The following is a 24,954-nucleotide window of genomic DNA, read 5'->3' on the forward strand; positions in this document are numbered from 1 at the left end:
GATAATATGGGCTGCTTATGCAAAGCTTTTCAGAAGAAGTCAATATATAATAAAGCGAAACTATCAATATCTTTGTTCCAAGCTTTTTCCCCAAAGCTGAGTCTCAAATGATTTTAGAGATATCATCAAACTCATAGTATTGGCGAGGAGGCTGATTAGCATTTTTACCTCTTTATACCTGAAGAAACTGAAGTGTGAGAGGGTGTTCTAACATGCCCGTCAGGATTCCTGACAACTCAGGATTCCTGACTCCCACCGTTTTGGGATTTTTTCACCCTGATAAAAACGGTACCGGAACACACTCAGAACACAGCCAAGTCTCCGATCATGGGTGTACGGGAAAGGGGAGTAAGAACTGAGGCTCCTTCTTCCTTTGCATCCACACACGGGGAAGAAGACCAACCAGGTTCTCCTGCTTCTACTGCAGTGCCTTCCTCCAGTTGCAGGCTCTTCCCCACTATGGCCCACAGCTCTTGCTCAGGGATCAGAAGGGAAGAAAGAAAGGGAGGCAAAGAGGGCCAGGTGGTATCTGGTGTGGAGAAGACGGCTTAGCAGGAGAGGTACAGTCACACTGCATCTCTTCTCAAAATGCCCTATTATTTATGGCAAACCTCTCCTGCTAAGCCTTCTTCTCCACACCAGATACCACTCAGCCACTCACCAAACTTCCCTGACCCTCATCCCTGCCTATGTGAAGAAGACAAGGAAAAGAAGGGCTGAGGAGATGGGTGTCTCTAGAAGGTGCCATATTCTGGTAGAATATGATGTCCTCCCCTACCAAAAAAAAAAATAATCAAATTTCTGTCCTTCAGAGCTTGGATAAACAGATAAGGATTCTGGTACTGCAGAGAACACCTCGAAACAAGATTAGGTCCTTAAAGACATCAAGTATCATCTGCAGAGACACAGAGGTGATTTCTAAGCTTATCAACCCTCACTTCAAGGGATAAATCACCAGGGGGAAGATTTCCACCTCTATAATGAAGCACCATAGCTTGCGAGTTTTGCCTTCCTCTGAAACACCTCACTATTGACCGCCTTCAGACACAAGATACATGATAAAAGGAACCCCTAATCTGTTCTGGAATAGCCAACTCTAGAAGCTACTATTCCACACCTCCATACTGGGGGGGTCACCCAGTTGACCTAATATAAAGCCATCCTCCATTAGGCCAGGATGAAAGGAACGAGTTCACAGGTAGCAGGAAATTTGAAAGGAAGTCTGAAGCGGAGGCTTAGCCAGACTTTGAAGGTCACTAACCGACCAATAAATGATTCCCTCAGTTTCCACCGACTCGCATCTACAAAAATCCAATTTAAATATCCCTCTTTCCAACAAAAACCCGCAAGCTTTGAAGCAGATGCTTTCACACTGCACATTTATGACTCAATTCCTTTCTCTCAACAGGAGACAAGAAAGAAGCATGATCTCTTTCCCCACAAGCTCATTTCCAAGTAAATGCACAGAAGAATGGGTCCCTTAGCTAATGTGGAGAGTTCCTAACTTTGCTTGCCAGATCACTAGGGTCACACAATTCTTATTTTCCATAAAGATGAAACTCCCTCCCCCAATTACTAGTTTGATAATTACATATATTGGAGTCATCAGGAGAACAAAAGCAAAGGGAACAAAAGGTGCCTTTTTTTTTTTTTTTACAGATTTCCACCCCCAATCTGCACAAACTGATGAGGACCCTAGCTCACACACAATACCTAATAACTCCCACAAAATCATAGGCTCACCACCTGGCTAATAATTAACACCCCGGAGGCACAAAAGTAAAAGCCACAGCCGCTTTTCATTGCATTCCAGCAAGAAAGATTTCGCAGGAGCCCTCCAAAATCTCAAAACTGCAGGAAGGGGTTAAAACTGATTTAAAATGGCACTGTTCCCTATAAATTCCTGGGACTGTGAAGATGATGTCACTGATTCTAGGGGCCAAAAGGCAAGCAAGAGCTTCTTTTGAGGCAGGCCAATACTGGGGGAAGAGAACTAGATGATCTCCCAAAGGGCCGGACCAATGAAAGTTTCCAAATGAAGAAAATACTTCATTGCCTACACAAGTGAACGACTGCTCTTTAGCTCATGCCCTTCTCTCTCCGCCAAAATCCACGGTTACGTCATTTGAACTTTTCTCCTACTTCAAGATGACTTCTTGGTATTGCCATTTCAGAGATGGCCCGTTCCAGCACAGTGAGTCAGAGGGAAAATGGGGCTCAAATGAACTTACACCCTTAAGGCCATTAGGAGCCTTTGGGATTGAAACTCTGGATTTTACGAAATCCTTACCGAGTAAGAGTACTGACACCTGTTAAATCATACTGCAAACAGACTCACTACAAGAAAAATCCTCAGAACCACTCACCCTCTTTTTGGCAAAGTCCCTGAGTCACAGAGTTATCTTTCTCCTAGAAGGAACATCAAGAGTCAAATACACCATGCTTCAGGTGTCATCTACACTCGTATTCTTTTCAGAAAACAAAATCTGGGGATGAGGAATTCTTTCAGCTGTGGAGGGAAAAGGATTATGTCATTCCAAGTCCCTCCCAGCAGCTGATGGGAAGTCCCGGGAATGGGAACAGAGAGGGACGCCTTAAATTCAAGTAGGACAAATAGATAAAAGGAAGATGATGATTAAGCTAGGGCAACTCAGGTGGCAGAAATACAAACAGACCTTGCCAAAATCCCAGACAGTAGGGGAAAGATAGAAGGAAAGATGCCACTTCTCTCCCTCCTTTGCACATTTCAACTGAAGAGGCATCTGCAAAGTAGCTGGCAACAATGGAAGGCTTTGGGGGTGAGGACTGCAAGCGACCCTTTTCTCCCATGCCACCCACAGCTGCTGGAAAGTGGACCTGTGCGCCCCAAGGCCCTGGTTCCCAGTCGTAGTTCCCTGCAAATAAAAAGCCCAACAACCGTTACGAATAGCAAACAGATTTGCGGGTTTTTAATAAGGTTTTCCATTACTTCAGACCCTCAGTCCACAAGTCAACAAGGCAAACAGCATCCTGGAAAGGTTGACAACGCATCCACCGGCCTGTCTTCCAAGTCTCCCGAAGAGTGCTTATCGAGCCAATACGTGCGGCAATCTGGGATGGAAGCAGAAAGAGGAAGAAGGTACAAACACACATCTTCCTTTTCAGCCCAGCTACCTTCCCTCGGATACGGAAATTTCAGACTGTTCCTCTGCGTATTTCGAGAATGCCAGGGGGCTCTCTCAGCGCTTGTGCCCGTTCTTCAGTCCCATAACTGTGAAGGTAGCTGCAGTCAGTTTCTCATACACAAGGAACATGAGCGCAGCAGTGAGGACCGTCTGCAGGAGTTTGGCTTCCAGGCCTTTGTAGAGTCCCATTATTCCAAATCGCCTGAGGAGAGACAGGTTTAATAAAATGAAATGCTTTCGGGAAAAACCATTTTTGCACCAGCGAAGTGGGCTCCTTTATGATTTTAAAGAATGGAGTTCCAGGGTTACCCACAGGACAGAAGCAAGTCTCTCTCTCTCTCTCTGCGCTCCCCTCTCCCCCCAGCCGTCCCCAACCAAAAAAAGAATAAAAATTCCTCAGCTTTGTCAGGCACTCCTTTAAAGGCAAGAAATAAAGATCTCCTTCTCTGGTCTTGTTTTGGAGGCTACTACTCAGAGTTATTAATGGTACGTGACCGAGTTCAATTACAGCTCTTGAAGAGATGATGAGACGCTGCTGTTGGTTGTGTGTCAAATGGGACGAATTGGAGCTAATAGGGGAAAGTGATAGAGAAAGTCCAGTGACATGTTCCAAAATTCCTCAATCATGACCTATTAGATTGGAACCAGTGACTTGAGATTAGTTTGGAACGAGTGACTCCCAAGGGGAAGGGCTCTCTCCAATATACCAAGCCAACTCTCGTGAGCCCGTCACTCCTATCGGTCGGTTCAAAGTCACTATTGCCACATTCGGCATTCGGGCCCAGGATTGGCAGGCTCCTCCGAGCGTCCCAGGAGGCCACAGCTATTCCCTTTCATCGACCGAAGAAACTGAGGCCGTTTACTGGGAGCCTCGGGGCGGGTCGCGTGACCTCTGTGAAACCAGACACAAAACGAGGGTTGGAACTCACAGCCCCTGAATTTACGGGCTGCGCTCTGCCCACGGTGTCATACAGCCTAAGCCCTGTAGTTTAACTTTGTGACATTCAGAGAAAAAGAATAAGGTCTCTAAATGATGGAGCAACCTCTTTCTGTATTCGAGGACACACTGAAAAGGTAGGACTCTTCAATCTGGGAAGAAGAAGGCTGAGAGGGGCCTCAACTGAAGTCTTCAAAAACCATGAGGACAGGGTGAATAGCGGAACTGACTTTCATTAAATTCCAGGACCAGGAGGCACCCAGGGAAGAAGGCAACAACAGAGAAAACATTTTCTTTACACATCTGGTGAAGAAATACATGAGCACTTACTGTGGGCAGACCACCATTATGTGCTTGGGAGCGTACAACAGAGTTGGCAGATAAATTCCCGGCCTACAATTAGCTTAGAGTGTAGATGAGGAGACAGACATTAACATACATCCATAATTTATAATATATAATTTTTAAATATGTTCATAAGTGCTGTGGGGCTGAAGGTGGCCAATATATTTGTTTAGTGCTTACTAGGTGTTAAGCAGTGATCTAAGTGCTAAACTTCTATTTATGCAGTTTCCACAATATAAAAAGCTCCTTTGGTCCTGGACCTCTAATGTGTTCTCTCAAGCACTTAATACAGAAGGCACTCAATAAATACTTCCGATTGCTCGATCCATCGTCTTCAATAGAGGTTCTTCAAGAATTCAAATTTGTGGAGAGTGCAAGAGAGGAACCACGGAAAAGGGCCAAGGGAACCATAGAGGTTTTTCAGGTCTTTGAAATGTGAAGGAAAGAAAACTCAGAAAGCCAACCTAACCCCAGCAGAGGGCTGGAGTGTGGAAAATCAAAATCAGGATGCAGGAAGGAAAAAGAAAGCTCACCTCACGCGCTGATGCAGTAGATAGAGAATGTTCCGAAGCCTTCCTAATCTTCGATTCTCTGGATTTAGTCTGTGATGCCCGAACTAAGATGAGAAGAAAAACTATTCATTTATTGGTTTATTCAGCCTAATTTTTGCCCGGAGGTGAATAAAGCAAGGGTGAGAATCTTCATAACAATTAACAATGAAGTGATTTAAATGTGCCTTTCCTCTGAAGTGCTTTATTCAGTAGTTGTGTCCGCAATAATCTTCAACATGTCAAAAAGTAGGTTGTCATTTTCATTTTGTAGAACACCAAGTGGACATCACATCTCCACTGGAAAGATGTGCAAAAGATGATGAATGTATTTCACCACTGTCAGCTCTTCAGGTTTGGTGCTGATGAAAAGCTATAATCAAATCATATCTCCACAGACTAAACTCATGCTAAATATGATTGATTCAAACATAAAAGGTGTTCAAATTGCTTCCCCTTTATACTTATCAATTCTTGTTCCAAGAATCGGTTTAAAAAAAGTCAATACCACTATGAACACTTGATGCAAATAGTACCAATTATTTGCATTTAAACAGCAACTTTCATACACCAAACTCAAAAAGGCTTTTGGAGCCATACAGCTCTCTCCATTATAGCATTTCTATTAACATGCTTTCATGGTCTCAATGTTGACTTTCAGTATTTTCTATTTTAGAGATATTTTAGAGATTGGTGGAAACATCTCCCTTCCCCTTCTCAACCTCTGAGGTATTATAACTAACTAGGAATGAATAAAGCCCATTTAAATATACCATTAGATGATGGTAGATCTATTGAGCGGGGCAAATGACAGATTTCTATTGTGCTAGCAAAGGCGACTTTTCGCTGAATAGGACCAAAGGATAACAGCTGAAAATCAAATATTTATATATGAACCTCTGTTATTCAATTATGAGGAACTCTGTTTCATTATACTTCAATATAAGTTTTGGTTAATTTTTATGATCTTGGAGGGCATTAATGCACTTCTAAGCTATTTCCTATGGGAAACTCTTCTTGAACACACTTTTGTCTAACATTTTCATGGATCCTATTAAGAGTGCTAAGTGGGATATAGCAGTATTTTAGAAAAGTGTTGTGCTTCTCAAACAGTTGCTGCTTTCAGAGATGATGCTTCTGATGGCAAGATGCTATCTACATGCATGAGTGTGGCTCAAAAGATGGCTGTGTGAACAACACAACTCTGCTTCACTGTTGCACATATGAACTCTGACGACCCACATACACACACATGTGAATTACTCCATCAACTCCTTTGTGTGTGTGTGTATGTTTTCATGGACCAATTCACTAAATTTTATACACTTCCAGAGCCACAGAAAATATGATTTGCTCCATGTCCCTTAGCTGACCAACTGGAGAACTGGGATTAAGGACCCAAGTCTTCTGACTCTTTCATCAGCTATACCTTTTTGCTGGGATCCTCAAATCAAGAAAACCTCAAAAAAACACCACACCCACAAAAAACTTGGGCTGGGGTGGGGGGCCAAGTTAAAGAATGCTTGCAGGCCAACACTGCTTCCCTCTCTAAAGGAAAATGGAGAACATGATTAGGTAGGAATCTCGACTAAAGTTTCAGGTGCTCTCCGATAAGCCACCCACCGAGATAGTAGCCGCTTTCTTGGAAAGGGTGGAGGTCTTAGGAAGTTGCATTTGCAGAACCAACGACTGATGGCTTCCCAACTACTCGATTCCGAAGACACCATTTCACATAGCATGGTACAAGGTCCCTGCTCCCTGCAAGTCTATCTCCTGTTCAGAAATCGGGGAGCCAAATTTAACCTGGGGCATTTAATCTACACTAGGTAGCCAGAAACCTTTCACCCTGCTGACATTAGGTGGAAGAGGAGCTAAAAGCATCCCATCACCAGCGTGGCCTAGTGGGAAGATCACGGGCTTGGGAGTCAGAGGACCTGGGTTCTAATCCCAGCTCCACCGCTTGTCTGCTGTGTGATCTAGGGCAAGTCACTTCACTTCCTCTAAGCCTGTTTCCTCAACTGTAAAATGGGGATTCAATTCCTGTTCTCCTCCTATTTAAATTGTAAGCCCCATGTAGGACTTGATTATCTTGTATCTGCCTCACTGCTTAGTACAGTTCCTGGCATATAGTAAGTGTTTAACAAATTATTATCTCCTTCTATAAATCATTCTACCTGGGGACACTGCATCAGATTTTCTCTTAGAGGGGTCAGCTTCCATGCCCTCTGACAAGAAAATGAACTGGGGCATCCTCTGAGTCAAGATGGGGCAAATATATTCTTTTGAGCAACAATCTACTCTAAGTTTGCCTGTACTGTGAAAGGAACTGAGACTTGGTGAAATGCTTAGGAAAAGTCATGTGCTTTGAAATCAGTCATTTATATTTACTGAGCGCTTACTGTGTGCAGAGCACTGTACTAACCTCTTGGGGAGTCCAATATAACAGACACATTCCCTGCCCACAATGAGCTTACAATCTAGAGTGGGAGACAGACAATAATCTAAATAAATCAAATTACAGATAAGCACTCTGGGGCTTGCGGGGGGGGGGGGGGGGATGGAGAAAGGGAACAAGTCAAGGTGACCCAGAAGAGAGTGGGAGAAGAGGAAGGGAAGGCTTCATCAGGGAAGGTCTCTTGGAGGAATCCTGTTTGCTCTGAAAGAAAACACCCTCTGCCACTGTCAACATTGTTTATTCCTAACAGAACTAATGCTCACCCTCAGGATTGACTGCACCGTCTGCATGGGATACGTGACTGTAGTAGCGATTGCTTTGGCTATCGCTCCAATGATGAACACATCTAAAGAAGAAAGCTGTTGAAAAAAGGGAAGGGGCAAAAAAATATTTAGAACATGTATGATCATACCCCGAAAGACGGCACGGTCAATTCTCTAGTTAGAGAGACGATGGCAGTCGCTCTTAACTCTTTCCTTTCAGGCCCGTCTCACCTGCATCCGCCTCTTTAAAAGCTGTCGCTTTAATCCTTCGTAGAACATGAACTGGATGGCGGGATTAAAGACCAAGAGTAATGAAGGGAATGTTCCATTCCACAAAGCCAGGATCCCTTCATCTCGCATGATCTGATGAAATGCATCTGAGGTAGAAGAAAAAGGAATCTTTTTTTTTTAAAAAAAAAATCATTTAAACAAGAAGTCTGGGCATTTCTGAGGCAACAGCACAGCTTAGAGGAAAGAGCAGGGACCTGGGAGTTCGGGAGCCTTGTTCTCATCCCAGTTCTGCCACTTGCCTGCTGGGTGACCTTGGGCAAATTACTTCACTTCCCTGAGCCTCAGTTCCCTCATCTGTAAAATGGGGATTCAAAACCTGTACTCCCTCCTACTTAGACTGTGAGGTCTGTTTGGGATAGGGACCGTATCTGACCTGATTATTATGTATCTACCCTAATGTTTAGCACAGTACCTGACACAGAGTAGGTGCTTAACAGACCACACTACTGTTATCACCAGCCCAAGTTTGACTCTTTCTAGCAGCTAGGGGTTGGCCTTATTTGTTTCCACAAGATGCTTCTGAACAATTTAGGACATGGCCACAGCAGTAAGTGACCAATTTTATCACTTATCAAATTTTATCGGGGTAATTTTATCTGAGGAGGCTAGGCTAGAACCTAAGAAAACTATTCGTCTCACTATTAGAGGAAGTTCCTTTTCCAATAGTCAGTGATATTTATTGAGCATTTACTGTACACAGACTGCTGAGCTAAGCGCTTTTTTACAAAATTGGTATGTGACCTTAGGCAAGTCACTTTGTTTTTCTGGGCCTCAGTTTCCTCTTCTGTAAAATGAGAACTAAATCTTTCCTTCCTGCTTAGACTGTGAGCCCCATATGGGGCCGGGACTGTGTCCAGCCTGATTATCTTGTATCTACTCCAGCACTTAATACAATGCTTGGCACAAAGTAAGTGCTTAAATATCACACTCTCCCAAGCACTCTGAACAGCACTCTGCTCACAGCATGGCCTATTGGTAAGAGCATGGGCTTGGGAGTCAGGGATGTTGGTTCTAACACTGGCCACAGCACTTGTCTGCTGTGTGACCTCGGGCAAGTCACTTAACTTCTCTGTGCCCCTTACGTCATCTGTAAAATGGGGATTAAGACTGAGGCCCATGTGGGACAGGGACTGTGCCCACCTTGATTACCCTGTACCTACCCCAGTACTTAGAACAGTGCTTGGCACACATTACGTGCATAACTAGTACCATAATTATTATTAAAAAACACCACTGACTGATTGATTAGATGCCCTTCAAAACCAGTACTGATTCCAAAATCAAAGTTGAGCTACCCCAACTTTTCAGTTTTCATCGCACATTAATATCACGGATGAGAGGCTTATAACAGATCACTAGAGGGAAAATTAAACAGAGGTAGAGGGCTCTAGAGGAGTTTAAGTTCAAGGGGGATGGCTTCAGGCTGTTCAAGAGAGAAGGGATATTTGAAAACTAATCCCTAACCCTGAAATTGCATGTTGAAGGAGGGCAACTTCACACTTCCCTTCATTATTCCCTGATACCATTATGAGAGACAGCCCAGGGGCCTGCATGGGTCATTGATCTAAAGTTGCTCTCGGTTCCCAATCTGCTGAATTTTTATATTACTTCACAAATCAGGCACGATTTTTATGGGGCCTCCCTAAACCACTATAAATGCCATAGATAAAATTCCAGAGAAAGAAAAAAGTAATCAGGAAAGTGCTGTGCAATGCTTACCCATAATGCCTTTGTAGTTTGTTGGTATAATGTCTTCATTCCTGAACTTTGCACCCTGCAGTTTCAGGCGGGTGTTTACCACCCACAGCGGAGTGGTCAGGAGTACATTTACCACCCCTTAAAAAACAAAATGAAACAAAAAAAACCACAAAGAGAGAAAGAGAAAGCAAAGGGAAGACAATTTACCTCAACTGTGTTTCTACAGAGTAGATAAAAGCCCTGCCCTAGGCCATACCCCCCTGCAGTGGTGGGGAACAGGGAGGGAGAGTGTGGAATGGGGAGAAAGAGGGACTGTCCGCTGGGAGTACGGCCCCCGTAACGACAGTTGGATCGAAAAACCATCTAGGGCATCTGCCCTATTGGGCAGGCTCGGCTCCAACTCTGAGAGCAACTGTGGGACATGGACTGTGTCCAACTTGAAGAGCTTGTATCTACCCTCAGTGCTTAGTACAGCGCCTGGCCCAGAGTAAGCGCTTAACAAATACCATTTGAAAAAAACAACAACTGGCAAACTTGGACGGTAAGGGCCGCGGTGGCTCCCGAGGCAGCTCCCCTGGCAACTGCCTCCCGGCCTATGGTGCTGTGGCCCAGCACTGGAACCGACCAGCAGGTCTTTGGCACTAAATGGGTTTTGAGGTTGAAATTCTTGTTTGCCTTGGGCAAAGTACTGCCCTCCCACCTGCCTACTTGCTCATCGTGACCAACGCCCCAGCTAAGACGTGACGGTCAGGGACAAGAGGAGCCGTGCACACCACTAATAATGTAATCAATTCCTTCACACGGATTTTCAGCCCCACCAAGTCTTCGAGACCCCCATCAGCCACAGAGGGAGTTCTACCTTCTCTGTATAGCTTTACCCGGACTATTAAGAGACCTGGGGTGTGTCATCTCTTTGTGTCTAGGTGAGACTCTCACTGTGGTGCAACACAAGGCGAGACTAATGAAATCAATCAAGTGTCAGCCCTGTCAATAATGCTACTCCTGACCTATAAAACACACAAAAAGCCAGTTCACAGGAACGGCCTAAGCAGCATTTGATATGGCACCCATATCAAAGAAACTAGACATCTTTTACATTATTGATCAAAGCACTTCCTGCTTTCCAAGCACTTCTGATTTGCCCTTTTTAATCATTCCTCCCCACAGCTTTCTTTTATAAGGCAATATTCATTCCACTGGCTTAATTTCCTCTTGTGGCAAATGAGCGGGATGTAGCCTCCCAAGAAGTCAATAGCAGTGCACGGGGTAGAATCGGTGAGCTTCTCATTCCCAGTCAAGTGCTTTATTAAACTGCTTTAATTATTATCATTATTATTAATAATTTAACTTGTGGATATAGATCAAGACTCCAGCAAGCCCCAGCAAGCAGAATGTGTGTGTGCTCCTGTTTGTTCTCATTGTCTCTCTCATTCTCTTTCTTTCTCTCCGAGGGAGCCCGAAAGCAGGTGTTGTGAGCTGCCACAGAAAACTGGAACACTATTACAAGGCGGGAGATCCTCACAGGTTTTAGCTAGGAGACTCTGACCTTTTAGATTTGCCTTCGAAAAAATTTTTATAGCCTTAAGTCTAGAATCCAGAGTCCTAAAACGGTAAGATTTTAAAACGTCACCCAATAGCAGTCCCGAACATCAGGCTCAAGGAGAATAAACACTCACTAGCACTAAACCAAGAAAATATAACTGGGAATACTTATGTTTAATCTGAACAACAAGTTCTCTAATGGAGAACAAAAAGGCTCATTTCTCCAGAACTACTGAATGACACTTGGGTAAAGAATGTTTTTATTTAAGGACAGCAAAGTCTGGTCACCGTTTTGAGGGAAAAGGATACTCAGATTCGGTTCTTATTTCTATTTCCTCTTTTTACAAGGCAGAATTCTTGTTTCCTTCTGCCCAAAGACATTTGGGAGACTTAGGGAGACTGCTTATAAACCTTTTGGGAAACAGTTTGAGTTGTCCTTTCAAAAGGTCATCATCAAATGCTGTTGAGTCGTTTCCGATTCATAAGGACTTTACGGACTTTATCCATAGAGTTTTCTTGGTAAAAAAAATATGGAAGTAGTTTATCATTGTCTTCTTCCGTGCAGTAAAAACTTAAGTCTCTGATCAACATTTTGATCACTTGATCATCGTCTTTTACTTTTTTCCATGCTACTTCGATGCTTTGGCTTACACCTTTCTGTTATGGGTAATCCTGGCGAGAGAAAAATCTCTCAATGGCATAGCTCTAAGCTTCACTGGGGTAAACAAACTCTCCTGCCACGAGGCGTCACTTCATACGAGAGCTCCCAAAAGGTACTGTCTAATAATACTGTGCTTTATGTAGCAGATGGATTTCCTAGAGCATCATGAAACACTTTCAGAATAAATTTAGTTAGGATTTAAGATGTTCAGTGGGTAGAAATATGCCTGTGGCTTTTTTTCCTCTCCTTTGAATGATTCTTCATTATAATCTGAGCAAAGTTAACAAAATGCCCCAGTTGAGAGGACCAATATCAATCAATGGTGTTTACTGAGCACTTACTAGGTGCAGAAGACTGTACTAAGTGCTTGGGAGAGTACAATACAACAGAATTAGCAGACATGTTTCCTGCCTGTAAGTGACGAGCTTACAGTCTAGAGAGGGAGACAGACATTAATATGAATAGCATCATTATTATTATTTTGCTCTCCTGCTGCTGACTAGTTTGAGCACCTACAATTTACATCATTATTAATATTAAGGTATTTGTTAAGCACTTTTTATGTGCCGGGCACTGTATTAAGCGCTGAGGTAGATACAATGTAATTGGGTTGGACACAGTTTATATCTCACATAGGGCTCCCAGTCTTAATCCCCATTTTACAGGTGAGGGAGCTGAGGCACAGACAAGTGAAATGACTTGGCCAAAGCCACCCAGCAGACAAGTGGCGGAGCTAGAATTAGAACACAGGTCTTTCTGACTCCCAGGCTCCATCCACTAGGCCACGCATTTGGCCGGGGTCAGGCGGCCTCCCGGCTGAGCGGCTTCCTGGCTCCACCATTTGTCTGCTCTTGCAACTTCCCCGGGCGCAGTGGAAAGAGCACGGGCTTTGGAGTCAGGGCTCATGAGTTCGAATCCCAGCTCTGCCACTTGTCAGCTGTGTGACTGTGGGCAAGTCACTTAACTTCTCTGTGCCTCAGTTCCCTCATCTATAAAATGGGGATTAAGACTGTGAGCCCCACGTGGGACAACCTGATGACCCTGTCTCTCCCCCAGCGCTTAGAACAGTGCTCTGCACATAGTAAGCGCTTAACAAATACCAACATTATTATTAAAAAATGGGATTAAGAGTGTGAGTCCAATGTGGGACAGGGACTGTGTCCAACCTGATTAACCTGGACTTACCCCAGCACTTAGAACAGTGCTTGGCATATAGTAAGCACTTAACAAGTACCATAATTTACTTATTTTTATTTTTTTTGGTATCAGACACTTGCAGTGGGGAGCTGCGGCCACCCCCGATTTTCAACCCACGCACAGTTTCCGCAACAAAATGTTTTAGCTGTTCAAACACTCCAAAATTACAAGGAAAACAGTGTTAATTTGTCAGTAAGGCATGGAGAGATAACCAACAATCACTCTGGCAAAAAAAGAAAATAGGGCATCCCCTCTACTGATTATTCAAGAGACCCACAAGTTTGAGTCCCCAGAAAACAAATAACTTGGGCTGGGAGATAATTTAAAAAACAAGGAATTCAATCTTTCGGGCTTTGTTTCCTCACATACAACTATGCAGATATTCAACCTCCAAGCCCCTCTTCCCTCACTTGTCTTTTTCAGGTGATCAGGAGCTGAAAGGGAGTTCAAGGTGCCGCCTAACTATTCCAGATAGAGGGGGATCTAATCTAAAAAATCTCCAAGAAAGATAGGTCTCAACTGTCTTTAGTAAACCTGTTTAATAAGTTCTATCTTGTCCTGGACCTGTCGCAATCTGAATGTATTTCCTCAAGTCAGAAGTAAATGTGGAATGACTGGAGATTGGCTAGTCACTGGAGTTTCCACATACCAATCTTTCATAGATTGAGGACTTGAGTTTGAACTCTTTCCCAAGTGCTTAGTACAGGGCTCTGCACAAATAAGCGCTCGGTAAATACCAACAGAGATGCAGCTTTACCTAATAGAAAGAGCACGGGCCTGAGGGTCAGAGGACTTGGGTTCTAATCCCAGCTCTGCCACTTGCCTACTTGGTGACCTTGGCTAAGTCACTTAACTTCTCTTTGCCTCAGTTTCCTCATTTGTAAAATGGGCATGCAATATCTGTCCTCTCTCCTACTTTAGGTTGAGTCCCATGTGGGATAGGGACTGCGTTGAGTGTATTTAATTTAGAAAAGTGCTTGACCCATAGTAAATGCTTTGCAACTATTATTAAGTCACCAATCAATCTTCTCCTTCTTCACACCACTACAATTCCTTTCTCTTCAAAAGAGTTGTCCTTCAGGTAGAGGGAAATCTGCTGGAACCTAGCTGAAAGCATCAGTGTGGCTCAGTGGAAAGAGCCCGGGCTTGGGAGTCAGAGGTCATGGGTTCTAATCCTGGCTCCGCCGCTTGTCAGCTGTGTGACTTTGGGCAAGTTACTTCACTTCTCTGTGCCTCAGTTACCTCATCTGGAAAATAGGGATTAAAACTATGAGCCCCACATGGAACAGCCTGATGACCTTGTATCCCCCCCAGCGCTTAGAACAGTGCTCTGCACGTAGTAAGCGCTTAACAAATGCCATTATTATTATTATTATCCAAGGTGGCACGTAGCAGCTCCCACTCAACAACAGTACTTGTGATATTATTTTAGGGTGTTTGTTAAGCACTTACTATGTGCCAGGTATTGTACTAAGCGCTGAGGTAGATACAACTTGATCAGGTTGGACACACTCCCTGTCCCACAGAGGGCTAACAGTCTTAATCCCCATTTAACAGATGAGATAACTGAGGCCCACAGAAGTGAAGTGACTTGCCCCAGGTCACACAGCAAACAAGTGGTGAAGCCGGGATTAGAACCCAAGTCCTTCTGATCCCAGGCCTGTGCTCTATCCACTAGGCCACGAGCACTTAACTATGTACAAGTGTTGTACTCTGTGCTGGGGTAGATACGAGACTGTAAGCCCATCAATGGGCAGGGACTGTCTCTATCTGTTGCCGAATTGTACATTCCAAGCGCTTAGTACAGTGCTCTGCACACAGTAAGCGCTCAATAAATACTATTGAATGAATGAATGAACATATACAAGTAACACAGAGGATGCTGTAGATAAGAGATATCAGGCACAGTTCCTGTCTCGCGCGGGGCTCACAGTCTAAATAAGAGGGAGAACAGTTACTGAACACCCATTTTACAGATGAGGTAACTGAGGCCCAGAAAAGCTGGCTGACTCATCCAAGATCACCTAGCGAGCAAGTGGAAGAGACGGGATTAGAACCCAGGTTCTCTGACTCCCAGGCCCATGATCTTTCCCCTAAGCCGCGCTGCTTCTCTCAATGCTTGTTGGCCACATCCCCGATACTGCTGCCCACCCTACTGTTTCCTGAAGCTGAGGCCCGAGGTGGCCAATCTGACCGTTGCTCAGAACTACAAATGATTTTCCAATTTGAAGCTGCCAGAAAGAGGCAGGAAGGAGCTGGCTGCGCTCCGCTTCGCATGGAGCTCTCGAAATTTGCCGTGGTGCCCCCGTAAGTGACAACTGGCCAGAAACAGCGTTTCCGAGTTGTCTGGCTAACAACCACCGTTGTTATTTGCTGGGACGGGGCTGCACAGGTCATTCATTAGCCCAAGGCAGGGGGGAAATTACTATTAATATTTTCGTTGCTCTCCTCTAAACCCTTTCCGTTCTCTGCATATCACCTCTGTATTACGCCTGGGAACTAGATGTCGCTCAGGTGGTGGCTCAGCCGAAGCCTGTTGCTTCTCCATTTTCCTTTCATTCTCTCTGCCGGTTGCCTTAGTGTTGCTCCTGTTTACCTAGATTTCTCGTTCGATCATCCCGTCCTAAATGGCTCGGCCAAAACTCTCTGAAGTCTTTCAGCAAGTCACCCACTGAAGAGCTCCCCTACCCCCGCCCCTCCAAAAAATTCAGAGACATTTAGAACCTCAAATGGAACATTTTGCTATAGATTATGCACAGATTGCAAGCCCCAACCTGTCTAACCAGACTCAATCCCAAAGGCAGGGATTGTATCAGGAGCTTTGAACTGTAACAAGTACATTATAGGCACCTGACAAATGGCTTGTAAAGAATTAGTCTTCGAAAACTGTAAAGCGGTATATTCCTCAGTCAGATTACGTAGAACAGTCTTCCTCAAGCATTAAGTATTGTGGAATTTGGGGGAAAATGGAATACAAAGTAATAAATTCCTAAATCTTACTTAATGTGAGACTCAAGCGATAACATTATTTCTAACTTTCCTTGGCAACCACAAAACTTAGTTTCACTGTGATCATAACACCATGACAGAGTTTCTCAGCAGGAGAAGCAAAAATTGCTCTAATTAATCTTTCGGATCTAGATGAGATGAAAATACAAGAGGGCTAGGAGATCTTGCAGATCTCACATAGAGGGAAACATCTTCTAGAAAGCAACAAGACCCATTTGACCTAAAACCCGGTCTTCATTTCATCATCTCTACCTACTGCATCCATCGCCTAAACAAGGAGGAGATGACACGGAGGTTACATAAAGGATGAAATCTGGATCTAATTGAAAATCAGCTAGCTCCAACTCAATTGGCTGAGATTAAAAGGCACTGATTAGCAATGAAGTGATAGAATCAATCAAATTTATTGAGGGTTTCCTGTGTAGAGAGCACTGTGCTCCATGCTTGAGAGAAGCAGCATGATCTAGTGGATAGAGCACGGGCCTGGGAATCAGAAGGTCACTGTTCTAATCCCCGCTCCACCACAGGCCTGCTGTGTGACCCTGGGCAAGCCACCTCACTTCTCTGTGCCTCAGTTACCTCATCTGTAAAATGGGGATTGAGACTGTGAGCCCCACGTGGGACAGGGGCTATGTCCAAACTGACTTGCTTGTATCCACCCCAGTGCTTAGTATTCATTCATTCATTCATTCATTCAATAGTATTTATTGAGCGCTTACTATGTGCGCAGCACTGTACTAAGCGCTTGGGATGAACAAGTCGGCAACAGATAGAGACAGTCCCTGCCGTTTGACGGGCTTACGGTCTAATCGGGGACAGAGTAAGCGTTGAACAAATACTGTAAACCTGTCACTGGGCAGGGATTGTCTCTATCCATTGCCGAATTGCACATTCCAAGCACTTAGTACAGTGCTCTGCACATAGTAAGCGCTCAATAAATACTACTGAATGAATGAAATACCATTATTATTATTACAGTATAAGAGAATTTGTAGACTCATCCCCTGCCCACAAGGAGCTTGCAGTCTAGCATCAACTAACTCTGCAGCAAACAGAAATTCCTTACCATTGGCTTTAAAGCACTCAGTCACCTTGTTCCTTCCTAACTTACCTCTCTGATTTCCTACTAAAACCCAGCCCGCAAACTTTGCTCCTCTAATGCCGAGCTACTTTTCACCTTGATCTCATCCATCCCACGGCGGACCCCTCATCAGCCTCTGGCCTGGAACACCCTCCCTCCTCATATCTGACAGACCGTGCCTCTCCCCTGCTTCAAAGCCTCACTGAAGGCACATCTCCCCCAAGAGGCCTTCTCCAACTACGCCCTCATTTCCTCTTCTCTCACCCCCTTCTACATCACCCTCGCACCTGTACCTGCATCCTTTATTCACCCCACCTTCATCTGCCCCATCTCAGTTTTACTGTATTCTCACAAATGTTTAGTACAGTGCTCCGCACACATTAAGCGTTCATAAATACCACTCATCGAAGAGAAGATGGTATACTTTCACCCACGAGAGTGTGGGCTGCAGCCGGTTCTCCGCGGTTAAGCATTGTTCAGTGTAGTCTGGATTGCCCTGAATGCTTTTTTTTCTTTCCCGACGGCTTTACTGTGCCATTTCTGACTGTTCCAACATCTTTCACCTGCATTCATTTCTGCTTCAATGGCTTAGTGTGGAAATGACGCCACCATCTTGGCAACTGCTACTGAAATGCTTGAGGTGACTCCTTACTGGGGTGCCATAAACGAAATTTACAATAAAGACACCGGCACTACCTTTTGGGTTTCAATGTGATTTCTGTGATCTCCCTTCTCCTCAAAAAGATAACTCTTTCTGACTGAAGAGCAGGCCACTTTGGTTGTTGGGGTGCATTATTTTTTTTCCCCCAAATCACAAACCAAGTTCCTGGAAACTAGCTGGTTTAACCATGGGTCTGACCCAGAAGAGCTAAGTATCTGGACTGGCTCACACCTTAAGAATATGGGTTGAAGGATCATGGGCAGAGACCTCCATTCTCTAACACCTGCCAACTTCAGTGGCCCTGGGAGATGCCACTCTGCTAGCGCCTTAGGCCAGCACTGTGCTCCTACCCAGCGTGGCTTAGCGGAAAGAGCTCGTGCTTGGGAGTCAGAGGTCGTGGGTTCTAATCCCGCCTCCGCCACTTGTCAGCTGTGTGACTTTGGGCGAGTCACTTAACTTCTCTGTGCCTGTTACCTCATCTGTAAAACGGGGATGAAGCCTGTGAGCCCCATGTGGGACAACCTAATTACTCTGTATCTACCCCAGCACTTGGAACAGTGCTTGGCACATAGTAAGTGCTTAACAAATACCAGCATTATTATCATTATTATTACTACCAGAGATATCAAAGATAAATAAGATGATATATGCAAAACCCCTTGGACCTCAGGAAGAAAAGAAATGACCATTAAACAACTATACTTGACCACCCTTTAGCTTCCGCCTTCACGTTTTACAATTATATAATGGGAAGTAACCTGATGAACCACACAGTAATCACATCAACTACTGGCTAGTCATTAAATAATAGCCTTGTTGAAATGCCTAAGTACTACATTGACAGGAGTTAGAGAAACATTCAGAAAGTCTTCTTACCTGCAACAAATCCAACAACTAGATCCTTTCCCGTGGTCGAACGTTTACCTTTGACCCAGACTGCTTTGAGGCTGTTGAAAGTGTAGAAATAGACAAAGTTCGAACAGCAGAGGCTGGAAATAACTGGAAACCACCCTCGGTACGGGGCCAGGCTAAGGGAAAACAGAGCCCAAGTCAAAAGTGATTCAAAATCGATTCCAAGTGCCCCCGAGGACCTGGAATCAAGCCTCTCTGATAGGTCCCGGCCCTCCCGTCTAAACGACACCCCAACGTAACCGACAGATGAAATCCCATATCAATACATCCTAACTGCCAAGTGACTTGCTCCTCGATAAGGAAAAGGGGAAGGATGGAAATAACACTCCGACCCCAAAGACTGTGCCAGTCTCCTGTCAATTTCATTTTATCAAGGAGTCACCTCAAGCAATTTAATAGCAATTGCCAAGATGGTGCCATCATTCCCACAGTGAGCCCACTGCAGCAGAGAGCTCAGTGCGGGAGAGACGTAGCTAAGAATAAAAAATGGACTGCAGCGCAACAGCTGCAAATGATTTGAACTACTTCACTCTTCCTCTGTGGTGGATGCCCTCATCTAAACCCTTGTTTTGACTAAGTAGTTGGAAATCCAGCTCGATGAGAAGATTTAAGCAAGGTCAGGATACCAGTGAGGAAAATAAAATCCTTAATCACACAGAAGCCATTTAGGCTGGAGGTTTATATAACAGAGAAATGGGTTATATAGTTCCTGTGGTCTAACATGGCTGTCTGTGGGATCTGAAAGAAACTGCTGGCTGAAATGAGCAATCACAGCTATTCACATGGGCCTTCGGTAGTGAAAAGGTAGAATGAGGTCGAGTAATTAACCAGTCACGTCCCTGGGGCTTTTCAGATTGATGGGATAAAGGTGAGGGTGAATCATGTGGGTATATACTACTCCAAAATGGCTGTTTCACTTAGTTTCAAATTAACTGAAGTAACTCTTACAGGCCTTCTTCTTTAATTATCTCCAGTAATACTGTGTGTGTCGTCTTGGATTTACGTTTCTCATCAACTGCAAGATCAAAGAAGAGGTATTTATAATTAGCGAATCTGTTGAAAAATGCTCAACTTCAAAAAATTTGATTGAAGAACCATTTACCCAATCACAGCTCTTGATTCTGACTGATCACCACACAGCACTTCATTGAGCACTTACTAAGTGCAGAGCCCTCTACTAAGAATCTTGGAATATAAAACAGATGGGACATGGTCCCTGCGCTCAAGGAGCAGACAGACATTGACAAACTGCCCTCATCTTCAAGGAACACCAGCCAAGGTGAGAACTAAACCATCTTACCCAAAACATCCTCGCCTACCTATCGTCTCTCCCAAATTCTCTCCTCTGCCTAACTTTCCCACCGTAACGGAACTTGCTGCCATCTTTCCCGTCCCCAAAGACCACAACTTTGGCATCATCTCTGATTTTTTTCCCTCTCTCTCAGTCCCCTCTTGAATCTGCTGCCCAATCCTGTTTTTCCTCCCAAACATCTGCAAGATCCACCTCTGCTCCTCCACCCAAAGAGCCACCAACCTGGTCCCAGCATCCGTCATACCCCGGACTGCCTTAAGCATCAGCCTCCTTGCTGATATTCCCTGCCTCGAGTCCCCACTCCACTCTACTGCCTGGATCCTTTTACTAAAACACTGTTGTGCACATATCGCTCCACGGGCTTCTTTGTTTTCTTTCTCCACAGCCAAAATTATACCCATTGGCTTTAAGTCACTCAGTCAACTCTCTGCTTCCTACTCTTTCACCTTTTTCTCCGAGTTTGCTTTCTTAGCTCCTATCGAGTTCCCCTACTCACCAGGCCTAATTATCGCCTCTCCAGCACAATATCTTTTGACCACATCCTTCCCCTGGCCTGGAGCTACCTTCCTCTTCTATTCTCACAAATCTCCCCATCTTCAAAGTCTTACTGAAATGACCTCTTCAGGAAGCTCTCCCCAGTTACTTTCTCCTAATAATAACGGTGGTATTTTTTAAGTTTCAAGCACCATACTAAGCACTGGGGTACCTAAGAGATAACTGGGTCCCACATCGGGCTCATAGTCTTAAAGGAGAGAGAACATGTACTGAATCCCCATTTTGCAGATGAGGTAACTGAGGCACCAAGCAGTTAAGGGACTTGCCCAAGGTCACACATCAGGTATGTTGCAGAGCTGGGATTAAAACCCAGGTCCTCTGACTCCCAGGCCTGTGCTCTTTTCACTAGATCACACTGCTTCTCCCCTCCCCAGGTTACAGCTCCCCCAACTACCAGCTCAGCACTATCTGAGCACTTGTAAAGTCACAACCTCCCACTTTTCCAAATACTTTACATACTTTATTAAAGTACTAATTCATGAACAGAACCCTCTTTTTTTTTTCCTCCTAGGAGTAAATTTTAGTTCCTGTCTCCCCTCCTAGACAAGCAACATGGCACAGTGGATAGAGGAAGGGCCTGGGAGTCAAAAGGTCAAGGGTTCTAATCCTGACTCCGTCACTTGTCTGTTGTGAAACCTTGTCACTTCACTTCTCTGGGTCTCAGTTACCACATCTGTAAAATGGGGATAGAGACTGCGAGCCTTGTGTGGGACAGGGACTGTGTCCACCCCAATTTGCTTGTATCCACCTCCTTGCTTAGTACAGTTTACATAATAAACGCTTAACAAATACCATTATTATTATTAGATGGTAAGCTTCTTGAGGGCAAGGTTCATTTCTATTTGCTCTACTATACTCTCCCAAGGACTCAACACAATGCCCTGCACAGATTAGGCCCGCAATAATACTACTGATTGACTGACTCCCCAAACTATTTATGAATTATAACAGCAGCCTCAGAAATAATAATTGATAACTGTATTGAAGTATTTACTATGTGCCAAACACTGTACTATACAGTGGGGTAGATAAAAGATATTGGACACAGTCCCTGTCCCGCAGTCTAAGTAGGAGGAGGAGGATGGGTATTTATTGAGCACCCACTGGGTGCAACAAACTGCTCTGGGCATTTTGGGAAAGTACAACTGCAGTCCAAGACACGTTCCCTGCCCACCTGCGGCTTCCACTCTAATGTGCCAATGAAGATGAGATTGGTGTTTACAGGTATTACTCAGCCCTCTTCCTGCGCCCTGATGCTCAAGAGCGCAATCAGTAGGGAACTCGGTTCATGGAATTTCCTCCGATGACTCTGGTTACACCCCAGGAGGCAGAACAGGTATCGAATCTCCATTTTACACAAGAGGGAAGATAAGTGACATGCCCTAGGCCACACAGCAGCTGAGATTAGTACCCAAGTCCTCACACTCAGTCTTGAAGAACATCAACCAGTTAAACAACTGAAAATTTCAATGTTTACATGGTAATTATTATCGTTATTACATTGTTAAGCATTTACTATGTGTCAAGCGCTGTTCTAAGCGCTGAGGTAAATACCAATTAATCGGGTCAGGCACAGTCCCTGTCTCATCAGGGGCTCATAGTCTAAGTAGGAAGGAGAAAAGGTATTGAATCCCCACTTTACAGTTGAGGAAACTGAGGCACAGGGAAGTTAAGTGAGTTGCCCAAGGTTACACAGCAATCAATTTGGTGGACCCGGAATTAGGATTCAAGTCTTCTCACTCCCAGGCCTGTGCTCTTTCCACTAGACCATGCTGTTTCTCTAAGTATCGCCTAGTAACGGGAGGTAGGTCATTTAATAGCTCAAAGATGAGGGATTCTGTGCTTGCCAGCCTTTCCCATTGGAAGAAACCCTCCTAGCTTCCCTGATTAATTTCTGTGCCTTTTCCTGTCCCATTCTTTAAAAACCACTTGAGAGCATTACAAAACTTGGAATGAAAGTTGGAGCTAATTCAGAAGTAGGCTAACCACCAAAAAATAAATTCAGTAGTCTCACCGATGCCTTATTAGTCCCACCATAACCAAGCGGACCACCGGCTTTTATGGGGTCTAGCTGGGAACATTCAGTGAAGAAAATAAGAGGGATTGCAAAAGGACAGGGTGCCATTTCAGAGCCACCTGAGGTGGTTACATTGAGACGAGATGATTAGAAAATTCTATTAATGAATTTTGCTTGGTAATTTTCTTTCTCCTTCTCTCTTTTTGCTCTGAGGAGAGCTTCCCCCTGGGAAGACTCTGTCCATTTTGTTCCTTTTGCATTGGCAAGACCAACAACATGAAATTAATACAACCATAATCTATTTCCCTCTAACTCAAAAACAGCTGATGCCTTCTAATTAAGAAACGGCATCAAGGGCTAACAATTATTAATGTGGAATGGACGCTGGTCACTTAAACGGTAATATCACAGCTGGGGACAGACAGGCGGGGGGCTCTGGGAACGAAGACTTGCTTGAAGCAGGGGTCGGGGGGAGAGGAGGGGCTGCTCTAAAACATTACCCAACCCCTCTCTCTCCTCCTACCAGTTCCCCACGCTGCTGTTCCCACCAATATGTCTTGAGGGAAAGCCATGACTCCTGCCATCTGCACCAAGGTTCCTGCAGTTGCTCTCTCCTCTTCCTTGCCCTTTTGCCATCTCCTCCACCTATTTCAAGGGTATTTGTTAAACGCTCACTTTATGTCAAGCACTGTTCTAAGTGCTTGGGTACGTACACGCTTATGTTGGACACAGTCCCTGAATAATAATGACAGTATTTGTTAAGCGCTATGTGCCCAGCACTGTTCTAAGCGCTGAACCACATAGGGCCCACAGTCTAAGTTAGAGGGAGGAGAATTTAATCCCCATTTTACAGAGGAGGTAACAGAGGCACAGAGAAGTTAAGTGACTTGCCCGAGGACACAGAGGAGAGACAGGATTAGAACTCAGGTCCGCTGATTCCCAAGCCCATGTTCTTTCCACGCTAGTTCTCTCCTCTTCCTTGTCTTCCTTGGAGCCAGCCTTCCTCTCTCCACTGTCCCAGACCCCACACCTTCACCCAATCACTTGAGAAGACCTTCACCTTGCCTTAAGCTGAGAGAGCTTTGGAATTCACTAAGGGCCATTTATTGGCCCAACAAGCAAACTGACAGACCCCCAGAAAACAAGAACATCAGAGCCACAGAAAGAATACAATTCTTACCTTGGAGTCGAAGTCTTGCTGTATCCAAAGGAAAAAATACTGTCATTGCGGTCACACTTCCCTGCAAGAGGTAAAAGAACATTCAGCTGTTACCTGGTCACGTAAACCTCGAGTGGAGCTTCCCTTCAACAGGAGCCCCTTATTAAAGACGGGTCAAGACTTGCTTCCCGGTAACCCACTCCTCCAATGGCTCTAGGCACCTTTTAGAATGAGACTACTATTGACAGTTAAACTTGAGCTGTGAAGAGAAGCATTTATTAAAAAAAAATCCACTCACTTCTATGTACATTGCTCTGAAGCTAGCTTCTGATGTTGAGAATAACTGCAATTGCAGTTTTAGTATATAATAATAATAATAATGTTGGTATTTGTTAAGCCTATGTGCCAAGCACTGTTCTAAGCGCTGGGATAGATACAAGGGGAATTAGGTTGTCCCACGTGGGGCTCACAGTCTTCATCCCCATTTGACATATGAGGGAACTGAGGCTCAGAAGTGAAGTGATTTGCCCAAGGTCACACAGCTGACAAGTGGCGGAGCCGGGATTAGAATGCACAATCTCTGACTCCCAATCCCGGGCTCTTTCCACTGAGCCATGCTGCTTCTTTATATAGTATGGTACCACGGCACTGGAAGAAACATTACCAAGTCAATTTGTTCCACAAAATCTATTTCACAAAAAGGAGCAGGCCCCTTTACTTCTATTTATGCAAAATCCACTTTCCCAAAATACAGACCACACCACGACCCTCCACAAACATGTCAAAAAGGTACCCTGCCCCGTATACCCACTAAAGAGCACGGGCTTGGGAGTCAGAGGTCATGGGTTCGAATCCCGGCTCTGCCACTTGGCAGCTGTGTGACTGTGGGCAAGTCACTTCTCTGTTCCTCAGTTACCTCATCTGTAAAATGGGGATTAAGACTGTGAGCCTCATGTGGGACAACCTGATTACCCTGTTTCTACCCCAGTGCTTAGAACAGTGCTCTGCACATAGTAAGCACTTAACAAATACCAACATTATTAAAGCTTCAATGGCTTGGCCTAACATTCACTCTGATGTGAGCGAGAACTTCAAGAAAGTTATTTTCATGAACTTTCCACACAGCTTAGAGGTTCTCAAACCAAAC

At 44.6% G+C, this 24,954-nt stretch overlaps 1 protein-coding gene across 1 annotated transcript in view; it reads right to left on the minus strand.

Annotated features, from left to right (window-relative positions):
- Nucleotides 1-2,919: 2,919 nt before the first annotated feature.
- SLC25A17 (solute carrier family 25 member 17) overlaps nt 2,920-24,954 on the minus strand; it is a 28,870-nt gene continuing 6,835 nt past the window's right edge. The window contains exons 2-9 of the mRNA XM_029078939.2: nt 23,829-23,889; nt 19,713-19,779; nt 18,729-18,880; nt 9,723-9,839; nt 7,944-8,089; nt 7,713-7,808; nt 4,980-5,062; nt 2,920-3,366 (exon numbers count right to left, since the gene is read on the minus strand). Coding sequence (XP_028934772.1) covers nt 3,219-3,366; nt 4,980-5,062; nt 7,713-7,808; nt 7,944-8,089; nt 9,723-9,839; nt 18,729-18,880; nt 19,713-19,779; nt 23,829-23,889 — 870 coding nt within the window. The 3' untranslated portion in view covers nt 2,920-3,218. The remainder of the gene's footprint in view (nt 3,367-4,979; nt 5,063-7,712; nt 7,809-7,943; nt 8,090-9,722; nt 9,840-18,728; nt 18,881-19,712; nt 19,780-23,828; nt 23,890-24,954) is intronic.

Source organism: Ornithorhynchus anatinus, chromosome 14 (assembly GCF_004115215.2).
Source record: "Ornithorhynchus anatinus isolate Pmale09 chromosome 14, mOrnAna1.pri.v4, whole genome shotgun sequence".
Classification (NCBI taxonomy): domain Eukaryota; kingdom Metazoa; phylum Chordata; class Mammalia; order Monotremata; family Ornithorhynchidae; genus Ornithorhynchus; species Ornithorhynchus anatinus.